Source organism: Orcinus orca, chromosome 19, assembly GCF_937001465.1.
Source record: "Orcinus orca chromosome 19, mOrcOrc1.1, whole genome shotgun sequence".
NCBI classification, from domain to species: Eukaryota; Metazoa; Chordata; class Mammalia; order Artiodactyla; family Delphinidae; genus Orcinus; species Orcinus orca.
This window is the reverse complement of record NC_064577.1, coordinates 51822923-51835662: the sequence shown is the minus strand read 5'-3', so window position 1 is coordinate 51835662 and position 12740 is coordinate 51822923. Positions and strand designations below refer to the sequence as shown.

General features: G+C 49.7%; 1 protein-coding gene across 6 annotated transcripts; it reads right to left on the bottom strand.

Annotated features, from left to right (window-relative positions):
* Positions 1–5: 5 nt before the first annotated feature.
* Positions 6–11364, bottom strand: MKS1 (MKS transition zone complex subunit 1). Of its 6 annotated transcripts, XM_004271776.4 has the most exons (18): positions 11221–11364; positions 10698–10807; positions 9505–9575; positions 8876–9031; positions 7777–7874; positions 7461–7589; positions 7093–7197; positions 6544–6652; positions 5957–6013; positions 4836–4878; positions 4514–4579; positions 2965–3035; positions 2561–2630; positions 2355–2462; positions 1543–1676; positions 971–1053; positions 787–884; positions 6–679 (listed from the first exon to the last, which is right to left on the bottom strand). In XM_004271776.4, exons 1-18 carry the CDS (start codon positions 11298–11300, stop codon positions 588–590), a joined length of 1680 nt encoding a protein of 559 aa, XP_004271824.2. In that variant the 5' UTR covers positions 11301–11364; the 3' UTR covers positions 6–587. The 6 variants fall into 6 exon arrangements, 5 of the variants coding, with proteins under 5 accessions (XP_004271824.2, XP_049558289.1, XP_033287619.1 ...); XM_049702332.1 differs by lacking the exon at positions 971–1053 and having other exon boundaries at positions 11221–11331; XM_033431728.2 differs by lacking the exon at positions 11221–11364 and having other exon boundaries at positions 10694–11214.
* Between the last annotated feature and the right edge of the window lie 1376 nt (positions 11365–12740).

Here is a 12740-nt window from a genome sequence, read left to right as displayed (position 1 = left end):
CGTCAGTCAGTATAAAAAGTTTTTATGTACAAAAAACACAATAAAAGATGACAGCTAGCTAGCAGAAAGGACTGGGCTTTGCCTTCAGCCTTCATTTACTACAGAAACAAGCCCCCAGCAGGAAGGGGAGGCTACCCTGGGAAGAGGAGGCTGGGGTCCCAGGCCAGGAGTGTAAGATCTCTCTCGCCTTCTTTCTCGGGCCTCCATGTGTAAAGCAGGTGTGGAGCAGGTGGTACTGCTGCCCTCTGCCACTGAGACCATGAGACAGGCCGGAAAGGAGGCTGTGTCGAGGACAGAACTAACTTTGGCCTTTCCCCAAAACTGGTCTCAAACCAAAAAGCCTGTCTTGTTGCGATGGTCACTTGCAGTGGCTGACATATGAAGACAGGGACCATATGGGGGCCACAGGGTCTTTGGCTTTGTTGCCACCCAGCAGCTGAAGACCAGGCAGGGGTCCAGCCCAGGATTCTCAGCTCTTCCGGTTCTCAGCAGGTCAGCGGGGTCTCTAATCAGAAAGACGAAGAGGGCCCAGGCCTTGGATATCACCCGTCTTGTCCTCGTGCACGGCGGGCCAGGACTGCAGTGAGCTAGGAGACCGTGGTTCCCGAGGGGCTCACGAGGTCCTGGGGAAGGCTTTCTCGGGCCTCCTGCATGCGGCGCCGGGCTCGACGGAAGGCTTCTGTGCGGGAAGCAGACACAGGAGTCAGCTGCCACGGTGTGGGGGAAATGGGGCCCACGGGGATGCTGGAGGGGGGTGTAGCTGGAATTGGGTGGGGGGAAGCCTACCTAGCACGTTGTGAATGGAACTTTGCTGGCTGAATCCCTCCAGACGGTCCAACACGCTCCTCATCCTCTTCCGGAGAGAACTTGACTCCATGAAGGCCCTGCAGGGGAGCCCGCCACGTGGCCATGGCTGCTCTTGCAGCCCTCAAGGTCAGAAGCCCCAAGGCGGAGGGCAATGGCCACTCACCTGGACTGCTGCAGACAGTGCAGGCGGAAGGTGACACTGCCTGTGGTCTCTGTGCGGAGTCCAAAGCGGCTCAGACGCTCCCCCTGCGGCACCCGGTTAACGTCAGGTTTCTGTTGGTTCCTAGACCCCAGGCACCACAGTGGCCTCACTCCCATTCTTATTCCCCTCCTTGGGGAGAACAGTTCTGTTGGAGAAACTTCATCCCAACACCCAGATTCCACCACCTCCCAACTGTAAATCAAGGAACATTCCAACCTCGTTCGAGAATCAGCAGTCTTATAAGCTGCCTGCCAATCCTCTGATTCCTGAGGACTCAGGGATGGGCTGGAAGGAGGGGCCAGTTATTCCGACAGGGACCAGGGAAAACCTCTAAGTGTACTATTTTCCAGAGCTCTCCTAGGACAGCAGTGATCTTTGTACCTGGTGCAAGATGTGGCCGAGACAGGAGGGAAGGGACTAAGCAATAATGAAGCAATGAACAATTAAGGGTCCTTAACCCAGATTCCACCTTACTCCAGAAGAGATAGGGACATAAGTTCCCAGCATGAAGTCTCCCCAAAGACAAAAGTCACCTTGAAGGTTCCTGGTATCCGCACGTAGGAGAGGTCCTCCAGTTCCAGAGAGCCACCAACGAAAAACCTCCTGAGCTCGGCCGCCGGGCCCAGCTCCAGCGGCCTCCACGTAGGGACTGTCAGCGTGTGCGAGCCTGTGCAGGAAGCGGAGAGCGGGGCCGGAAATGGCACGTGCTCCCTTGCTGCCTTCCCGGCAATGACACGGGCCTCGCCACCACCAAAACACCTGGTCTGGTAATGGCCTGCCCTCTGGTGAAGGTTATCAGAGTGGTTTAGGGTACCCACTTGAAAATCAATCAGATGGAAATTCAGATCTCAGCTCTGCCAGTTATTACCCAGGCACCAGGACAAGTTTCTCAACCTCTCTGAACCCCATTCTCCTCACCTAATAACAACACCTATGCCTCACAGAGTGGTGGGGAGAATTAAATGAGAAGCACTTAGCACACTGCCTGGCGCACAACAGAAGACAGCGGCTATTATTTCAAAAGGAGCTGACCCACTCAATACACGTCCGCCGAGAGCCCATCTTGCCACGCGGCTGCTCCCTCAAGGCCACGAGTCAGATCAGAGGAGCTGGAGGCAGAGCCCAGAGCTGCTCAGCTTCCCGGTTAGCTGTCCTTTCACCCAGTTGTCTCTAACAGAGGGGGAAAATTTCCTCAAGAGGAGCAAGGAAATCTTGCAAGTTAAGTGCTTCTAATTCCCAGTCATCCCTACTCCTCACAGGAAGTGGTCGAATCTTCTGAAGTGTTAGCCTTATTTCTAGGAGCTAGGGCACATGGGCCACATGAAGGGCAGGGATGAGCGGTCACCTGGGGTGGCAGGCAGCACCACAGCCCCGTAGCCTTCCACGCGATACCTCTGCCAGAAGTCCAGCGAGAGGACCTCGCAGTAGAGCACAGGCCATGCCGGGAGAGCACCTGCAGCAAGGGGGAGAAGCGGCCAGGTCATGGGAGGCCTTCACCAGGAGAGGGCCTGTCTGAGGGCCCCAAGGCCGAGCACCTGCCGGGCCACTCACCGGCAGATTCATCCTCGTGGAGGAAGGAGGCCTCAAACGTGAACGGGTAGGAGAAGTAAGCCACATTATCCTAAAAAAGAGGAATGGTATTTTATACTCAGTGTCATGGGGTGGACGAGGGCTCACTTGGAATTTGTTTTCCCTGTAGCCAATGACAAGGTCACCATCCCAAGGGAAAAAGAAAAACTATCACCCCAGGTAGGAAATAAAAGGCTGAGAGGTGAAGGGACACCCAAACCCGAGCTGCTACCACTCTCAAAAAGGCAGAGAGAACCCTTGGACCAGGCATCCCTGCAGAGCCCACAGCGAAGGGCCGGACCCAGCCCTGGAATCTTCCCCAGGCCGTGAGCGTGATAATCTTCAGGTGCCTTCCCCCTCCTAGGTGCCCCCTCTTGCTGCCCTACCGTTCCCAGGGACTTGGTGGCACAGGTCTGTGTTATTCCTGAGAGCTGCTGGAATGCTGGGCTTGACCAGCCTGAAAACCAAAGACCACATATAGTAAGTCAACGGGGAGGAAGGCAAGCAGTTGAGAAAAAGACAAAGTTCCTGTCTCCATTCACTCACTCATTCATTTCACATTCGCTGTGTGTCTGCCATGTGCTACGACCGATCACTGGGGACATCTTGGTGACCAGATAAAAAAGCTTCCTGTCTCTCATGGGGCTACCATTCCAGTTGGGGGTGGGAGGGGGGAACAGACAACAAACCAACCAACAAAAAGACTATCAAGTAGTAACAAATGCTAAAGTAAAAATAAAACAGGGCGAAGGGACTGAGTGGCTTGAGGCTCGTTTAGACGGGGTGGTTAGGGAACACCACTCAGAGGCGACACTGAGGCTGAGACCTAAACTAAAGCAGAACCAGTCGTGCAAAGATTGGACACAAAAGCTTTCAGACAAGAAATGGCCCTGAAAAGGCCCTCAGGTGGGAATGAACTTGGCCTGCTCAAGAACAGAAATTACAACTGCAATGCTGTAAGGGAGGGATAGGCAGGGCCCAGCTCGTTCAGAGAATGGAGTTTGGATTTGGCTCTAAGTGGGAAGGGAAGCTGTTGGGGCTTTAAGTTCAAAAGAGACACAACTGGTTTACATTTTAAAGGCTCAGTTAGGCTGTGGTGCACGTGGCAAATGAAACGTAAGACGGAGCAAGACAGGAAGTGAGAGGATAAATTAGAAACCTAATGCTTCGGCCTAAGCAAGAGATGATGGTGGCTTGGCCCAGGGTCCTCGAGAGAACAGAGGATTCAAGACATCTTCTGGAGACAGAACTGCCAAGAACTGCTGATAGAATGAATGGCGGTAGGGAGCTAGAGAAAGTGAGGAGTCAAGGATGTCTCTTAGGTTTCTGCTATCAGAAACTAAGTAGATGACATTGCCATTCTGCTAAGATGGGCAAGACCATGAGGGCAGGTGTGAGGCAAGAGGGGGAATCAAGAAGCTTTTGGTCATGTTAAACAGGAACGACAAAGAGGTAAGTGGACATGACTCTGGAGTTCAGGGGAGAGGCTAAGGCTAGAGAGGGACATCCGGGAGTCTGAGACATACAAACAGTACTGAAGCCACAGGATGTATGAGGCCACCTAGAAAGACCGTGGAGAGAGAGTAGCAGAAGGCCAGGCCCAGCCTCGGACACTCTAATAGTTTTAGATCAACAGAAGATGAGGGAACAGCCAAGAAGGCCGCTGAGCCCCCAGTGAGAGAGACGAGAGGAGCACAGAGCCAGAAGCCAAGAGGACAGTCTCAGCGAGGAAAGTGAGCTGTGGTGAATGCTGCTGAGAGGCCAAGTAGGGCGAAGGCAGAGATGTCACCACAGGATTTCACATCTTGGAAGTGATCTATGACCCTGAAAAGAACAGTAACAATTTCAGTGGAGGAGTGGGGAAGGAAGTCTGACCGAATGCCTCCAGAAAACTGTCAGAATGGGTAAAAAGAGAGACTTATGAATATTACTTACTAGTAGTTGGCAATTCCACGAAGAAGTGGACGTAAAGATTGTCAAACTCATAGCCTTGGGCTGAAACTAAGAAAACAGGAAACTGTTTCAGGTTATCCTCCTATCACCCTTAACACCCGCCCCAGTCCTAAAGGGCCTACCCACGTGTGGAAGCGAGTCCCTCAAGGGCCAGGAACTCCCTGTGCTTCCAGGAAAGACACATGCCTGAGTCTCCCGAGTGCTGCGGACAACCCAAGGGCTCTACTGGGGCGGGGAGGATTACTCCACAGCTAAATCTGACACTTGCCAGCATCAAGGGGCTTCTGTCTGGTGAGACACTCACCTACTTCTCCATTTACAAAGAGCCGGAGGGCACCTGGTACCGTCTGAGGTAGAGAGAAGTGGGGACAGATCAGGAGGTCTGAGGGAAGCGACACCTCTCCTCCAGCCTGCCCGTAAATCCCCAGAGGACCTGACGCTGGATGCCAGATCCAGGTGTGTGACTAATCCCGCTTCCTCCCCACCTGCCACTTCTCCATAAATCTGTTTCCTTCATTTCTAAAAGTGTGTAATGTAATGGAAAAAGCACCTAATTTACATGGTGGGGAAGGCAACAAAGTGTGGGGTATTTACAAGAACAGCCAAGAGAAGCAACCACAGCTGCCTGCCGCCGTAGGGCGAGAGGCTAGAGACCCCGGCTCCCTCTAGAGGGACGTCAAAAGACCAGGAAGTTTCCTTGTTAAATTATTTGTGTATCTATCTTATCTCACTTTTTAACACTGAAAGTCTGTTGCTAATACAACACAAAAATAGTGAAAGTTAATTTTTTAGAGAGAGAGAGGGAGACCACCAGGTAACTCTCTCCTTGTTTCCAGATCTAGAAATGGAACTCCTGGAATAAGAGAAGACAAAGAATAGGACCACAGGATTACGGACTTAAACTCTTTTGTTTTGTTTTAAGAGCCAAACTATTTGACAAACAGAAATGACACCCCTCCCTCTCTATGGGGCATTAGGAAAAATATCTACATGAAGAGCAAGGAAGACACTTTTCATCTTTATATTTATTTATAAAATGAATTACAAAGTAATACATGAATGCACTCCCACTGATAAAAATTCAAAACCACCTAAGTTTAGAGAATAAAAAGTAAACATTCCTGACATGTCCCTCTCACCACCCAATAGCCATCTACCATTTCCCAATCCCACCCCCTCCCCAGAGAAAGCCACCCATAGGGTGTGTGCCCTTTGAGACCTTTTCCTATGCATTAACAGTTCTATATCAATATGCAATGCTTCTAAAACATAACAAGGACTATACTCTAAATGTTGTTTTTTACTTTTTTCCACTGAGGAGTATGTCTTTGGGACCCTGAAGAGAGAACTGTCACTGAGCCGCAGTCAGAACGCTCTGGCTACAGAAACCCAGCTGGCGGAGCTGCAGGAAACCCAGCTACTCACCGTCTCAAAGTCAGTGCCCACGAGGCTGTTGAGATACTCCTTGTGCCGGCCATAGAGCTGAGGAAACAAACCACACTGAAACTCAAGGTGCGACCCCAGCCAGACCAGGGTCCAGATCTGCATGGGAGGGAGAAAAGCAGCAGGAGTGGGACGTGCCACAGAAAGCTGGGCCTAAGCATCCCAGACACTGACATCTGACAGTGAAGCACAGAGGCTCTGGAGTCCACCGGTCTGGGACCAACCTGGCTCTCGCACTTACGTGACCTCGGGCAGACTGCTTAGCTTCTTGATCTCCATTTCCTCATTTATAAAGTGGTAATAATAAAAATATTCACCTAAAGGCTTGTGGTACAGTCTAAATGAAATAAAGTATGTGAAGGGCCTAGCACAGAGCATGGCAAATGCTCAAATAAATGGTCATTATTGTGATGATCTTATAATAGGATCGAAACCTTACATCTGACATGTCAGCAGCGCTTCCCAAGTCAGGCAAGGCCTCTAAGAGCAAGGCCTTGCAGCTGCTGACCCAACCTCGGCCGCGGCCTCGGCTCCCAGCTCTCTGGTTCCCAGACTGAACCAGCACTTACGTCCCTGAGCGCACGCTGCTCCCGCTCTTCCTCCTCAGGCTGTGCAAGGGAGGACACGCTGTCAATTGTATACTTCCACAGCTCCTGCTTCTCCCCGTCTGTCTCGATTCTGTAAGGTCAAAGCCACAAAGGGACTAACTCAGCAAACAGGAGGTGGGGCCCTCCAGACCCAGCCCAGGGAGGAGCCGATTTACAGTTCTGTTATTCTAAGACGTAAGATGAGGAACAGTCAGGCCAGAGGAGAAGACCTGGCTAGTTCATCTCTCCCAGTTTTGATTAGTCCCTACACGCAGCAGCACAGAGAATTATTTTCACTTGACGACACTGATGAAGGTATCACTTTCAAATCCGGGTAGGTGCATATTTTCTGAGAAAAGGTTGCCCAGTGTCCTAAGGGTCTATGACCTGGAACAGAATATGAACCACTGGCTCGGAATTTAAAAGTTAGAACACATGAAGGGCTTTCAGAGAATCTCCTCAACTTGGGGCAAGAAGTGAAGCCAAGGAAAGCAATGCCAGTCTCCGCCATCCCTTTCTTCCTCTTCTCACCTGTAGGGTCCTCTGGAGCCAGTGAAGTCAGGTTTTACTGTGATCACACCATTACTGTCCACCTTCAGAGTACAGAGGACATGTTCATACTTCTTATAGCCAAGCCTAGAAACCAGGGAATTAACACCAGGGTTCAAGACTGCTGCCCCACCTCCAGGGAAAGAGGAAGAGGTGTTCAGGACATATCAGGGGAGAGGACAGAGGCTGGAGTGAGAATTGTCATGGTAAAATACTCTCTTCCAAAGAAAAAGTAGAAGGAAAACATCCCTCCCTCCCATATACCTGGGATGACCATAACAGGAGAGTGATGGTTAGTGACAGGAGAAGAGAATGAAGGTCTGAGCTGGGCAGTAAGAAGCTTCACTCACTTTCCATAGGGACCCAGGTCTGCCATGATGTACATTGTCTGAAGAGGGGTGTTGATGACATGGCTGTTCCGGATGAACTCTTCTGAGGGTTCCCAGGTGACGATTCGTGACTTAAGGATGCCACCCTCCCTGGGAGACACCACAGGAAGGGTCACTTCCCTGGCACCCCCCGAACAGCCTGAAGGAGTAGCTCTGGGGAGCACACGAAGGTGGAGGCCCGCTGCAGGATGGGACGCTCGAGTTGGTGGGCATACGGGGAACACAGGCATGGACGGACCACAGAGGCCGCCACGGCCCTGTACACACTTGCACTCACATCCCTCGCCTGTCCTGCCGTCGCCGCCTGACATTTGCCATTCGCTCGACCAAGAATGACGGCATTTCGCTGGCTGCGGTGGTCATTTTCTGACAGTGCTGGGAAAACAGAGCAGCCCAGTGTAAGCCTGCTCAGGGCCGTGTGGGACCAAGGACCTGGAGGGAAGTCTTCCTTCTGAAACTTCACACAGAACCTGAACCTCAGCGCACGGCCACCTCACAATCACACTGACGGCGGGCACAGTGGCACAAACAGCCCAAGGAAGAGCCCAACCAAGCCTTGGTTTGCCCGAAGGTTACAGCAGCACATTATCCTTGAGAAATGAGTTTATTTATGCTCATCTTAAAATGAGCCTGCAATCTCTAAACACATACCAACAAAAGGTTTGGTGAGTCTGCCTGGTATCCTGTGGAAAACCCTCCCATGGGTAACTGAACACTATCTGTAATTTTCTTTTGTTTACCAAAACAGACAACCCAAATTTTATATGCTACCAACCCACAGCTTTCCTGATATAAGCATCAATCTTTCAAAAACATTCACTTAACACCTGGCTCCTTGCAGAGATCTACAAGGTCACAGACAAAAATCAGATAATATAGGCACTCCCCTCCCTCAGGAGAGTGATGGTTAGTGATGGTTAGAATATCCAGAAGAAAATGTAAAACAAGTCCATGAGGGTATAGCTGTCATAGGCAAACTGAGGATATAAGCCATTCCCCACGCAGTACTGAATCCTTCTTCAAACCCATATATTCAGTTTCGGCTGAATCCGTGATGAATTTTATCTAAATGGCTCTAGACTCCATCCACCTGTCTGATCTCATGATGCACAGAGGAAGCCAAACCCAGTGGTTGCTTCTCCCAGTCTGTAGGCTGCAAGCCTGTGATTAGAGACACTGCCGGCTCCCCCAGGCCCTCCAGCAGATGGAGCCGGGAGCAGCAGCCTCACCACCCGCAGACTGTGCCCACCTACTCCAGCTTGGCTGCCAGAAGGTCTGTATCCCCTTAACAGGCTTCCGAGTTAACATACAGAGAGGCCGGAAAGCTAGGGCAGACAAAGGTGAAGGGAGCTACGGTGCTTGGGGAAGAATGCTACCTCCTCCAAATTGGTGTATCTATCAGAGTCAGTGTAGGTAAAGATTCGTCGGTTCTTCCTGCCATCCAGATCCTCCAGCTTCAGAATCTCTTGGCGGTACTGATGATCCAAAGGGCTCTGACAGGCTGCTTCATTTTGGTACAGATCTACTTCGAACTGAGGTCACAAAGAAACAAAGTTCTACTGAGAATATGTCAAATTTTGCTCCTGTAACAGTTTGGTCAAATTAGTTCTATAGAGCTGATGCAACTTGACATGTTCTCATAGCCAACTGTCGTTTATCTAAACTAATGGAGGACAGGAGAGCCAACGAATGTTAGAGCTAAAAGGAACCACAATGATAGTCTAATTCAATTCTGCTATTACAGAATTGACATACCAAAACAGTAATTCTGCTGTTTTGGTATGTGGCCCAGAGATGAAAAGTGTCTTACCCAGGATTATAAAACTGGGTAGTGGCAGGCACTATATTCCATTGACCCCATAAGCACAACAGTGGAAAGTATAAACTGTTACAAGCTTTCTGGAAATCAGTTTAGCCATATGTATCAAGAATCCTTCCCTGTGACTAGTCAGGTGGAGGTGGACCAGGGGGAGGCAGACTGAGCAGACAAGGGACACTGGCTCACCTGGCTGAAGAGCTTCTCTTGCCACCCAATCACGACCTCCTCCTCTTCATCTACCTCCGGGCGGTGTCCACCTCCAAAGACAACAGAGTGAGTCAAATGTTTGAGCCAAACTAGCACCACTTCTCACTCTGTGGTTGGTTATAACCAAAGTCCCTGCTCTTATATTTGCCACAAAATCAGTTGGAGTTCACTGATCTATGAAGCACTCACTCTAGACTTACTCTATAGAGGCTGTGGATATGTGTAGAAGCCAAGATTAGGACCCAAGAAGTCTTAATCACTACTCTGATTTGAATAAAAGGAAGTCATGCCTTCCAGGAATTATTTGATCTAATTCAGTGTCAAGAGCTGACATTTATTAGATACAGGCTAAATAGCTCTTCCTCAATCCCAACTGCCTACATTTGCTAGACAGGAACTGTGGCATTTTTATCTTCACTATTCCTGAAGCCATATATCTAGAATCACTAACACTATAACCTTAAGAGACCAAGTATCAGGAGAGAAAAGGAAAGACATACAACTGATTTTTTTTTTTTAAGAACCAAATCTAATACACACACTCCTAGCTGAGTGTGCCTTTTCCAAAGACACATGCTTCACAACCTGCCAGCTCACACTCTTGCCCAGGAATATTTTTGAACAGAAACAACAAAAGCAGAGAGACCAGTGACCTAACGCAAACACACTGTCGTCTCTTCCTCACTTTTCTGGCTTCCCAGATAAGGAAAACTGCCAGAACACAGATGGTGGTAATATGTACATTTTCCAAGCAGACCCCAATTTTTAAGCTGTTTTAAAAAGTGTTTAGTTGTATGTTTCAAGCTTGGAGTGATATTTTCTCTTAGGAAAAAAATGCCACAAATTTGTATTTAGGTTGACAGGCAAATTTATAACGTATCTAAAGTATGGTATTTGCTATTTCCCTACATTTGACCACAATTCGGATCAGCATCTTGACGGCAGGAATCAAGCCTTATTCAATTTTACACAACGTAATGTAGTAGTTAAAATTGCCTGGGATCAAATCCTGGCTTCAACATTTACCAGCCCTGTGACCTTGGACAATAAACCCATCCTCTCTATACCTTTTCTCAGACTATAGACCTGGGTCTACTCTGTCTTAAGAGGTAACCTCCACCCTAGGCCCTTCCCCAGATCCCCACGCGGCCACATCACCACCATTCACCCACTGGTGGATGGGTGAGGCCTAAAAGTGGCCAAGTCTATGAGGTCCTTCCCAGGCTGGGCAGCAGGCTGGCAATGGAGGTAGCTGCTTGATGTGATTCTTTGCAGGTGGACTCTGCCAGGAAAAGAGAAGCCCAAAATTCTCGTTACAAAACACTCAACCAGGAGATGAACGCAGAGCAAAGATGGAGAAACAAAACTCAGAAGAGGGTACGGCTACCAAGAATGTGGCGGGGTGTAGGCGACAGAGGGGATGTGAGTGGGGCACAGGGACCTAAGGAGAAGACGATGGGAGAGTGTACTGGAGACACAGGGCCTCGAGAAACTTGGGAGGGGCAGGGTCCTGAAAGGGTGGGTCTGGAAGTTGTGAGTGAAGAGGGTGCCGGGTAGTGAGGGAGACGCGGGGAGACGAGGTGACCGCGGTCAGTACTGCAAACCCAAGTGAGGGTCCCAGCAAACAAGAAGCGAAGTTCAGGCTCTAATTATCTGACAGCATAAAAGCACGGGGCTCTGGGGTGATGCGACTACCGGAGGCGGAGGTTGCGCACGGGGTCCCAAGAGCGATACACGGCCTCTCCGGTGTCAGTGCTCCAGACGGCCTCCGCCATGACAGCTGCGCTGCGCGCGACTGCGCCGGAAAGCGCGCCGCCCCAGTTCCCCTGGCAACGGAAACGCTGGGTTAGGGAGGCGGGAACCCGGTTCCCTACGCGGCGCGGCAGAGCCCCGCCCGTTGCAGGCGCAGGCCAGTTGGTGCCAGCGCACGCTTCGGCTGGGGCTCGTGCGGGGTTGCCGCTGATCCTGAGTGGGAACGAAGCTCGCTCATACCCAAGGCCAGACTTGATGCACTTTACAAATGAGGAAACTAAAGCAGCGCTGGAGGCCGCTTTTATGCAGATTCAGACAGAAATGGTGATGGACACCAAACCCAAGCGTCCTGAGTTCTCAACTACTACTTTTTCCACCACACGACACAGCCTTCCACTGAATCCTGGGAAACTTTGGCCTCCTAATCGGTGGAGGTGACTCACAGAATGCACCCATTCTTCCCAAAGGAGTCAGGGGAGGTGATGACGGTTACCCAGACATGAAAATATATTCTTGGAAGAAGGCAAAAAAGTGTCAAGATTTATTAATCCTTGTGTTGGCATTCACTGAACCAGAGAAAGAAGAAACAAGGAAGCTAACAGTAAGGAAGGAAAAGATGTCATTATTGCACTGGGTTTTCCCCTGCGTGTGTTATTTCCGGATTTTTAAGCCACCTTAGTTAGATACCTCACTGGCCTTGGGAAAAGTCAACAAAATGCCATTATGAAGACGTGCTTCACTGGACTGCCAAAGGCAGGACACACCATAACCTTCAGTCTAGCTCCCTGACACCTTGGGGATGTCAACAATTTTCAGCCTTTGACATTTGCTGCTTCCTCAACAGAGTAGGCAATTGTCCCCTGAACTCAAGAATCTCATGCCAGTTTCATTATATGGCATTGGGAGCCGTAAGCAACAAAGCTGCTGTTGTGTAACACTAAGGACTCACTGTAACAATAGCCCTATTTATTTAAGATCTGATACAGCCTGGGTGCTTTGTTTGTATTGTCCCCAATCCTCCTAGAAACCCCTTAAGTAGGTATTTGTTATTCTCATTTAATCAATGAAGTTATTGAAGGCCAGAGCTTGAAGGCTGAGCTCTAGTAAGTGGTGAAGGAGCTGAGATTCCAGGCCAGGTCTGTCTTTTGAAGCCTGAACACCTTCCACTCTGCTTCACGACCTCTCACCTACCGATTTATTCTATAAGAGCACACAGTTGCCAATCTGGGAAATAATTATTTCGACAGGTGAAACCATGGAGGCAGAATATTAGCTTTTAAGAGAAAAGCCACTCTAATTTTTTCTTTTAAAGTTGTGCATAGGCAACACTGTGCCACATGAACAGCAAATGATAAAGGTGGAGCCAGGACCAACAGTTTAGTTTTATACCAAATCAAACTTATAGCAAAGTCAATCTGACATAGACAAAATAGGTACTGTACCACATGGTATGGAAATATAAG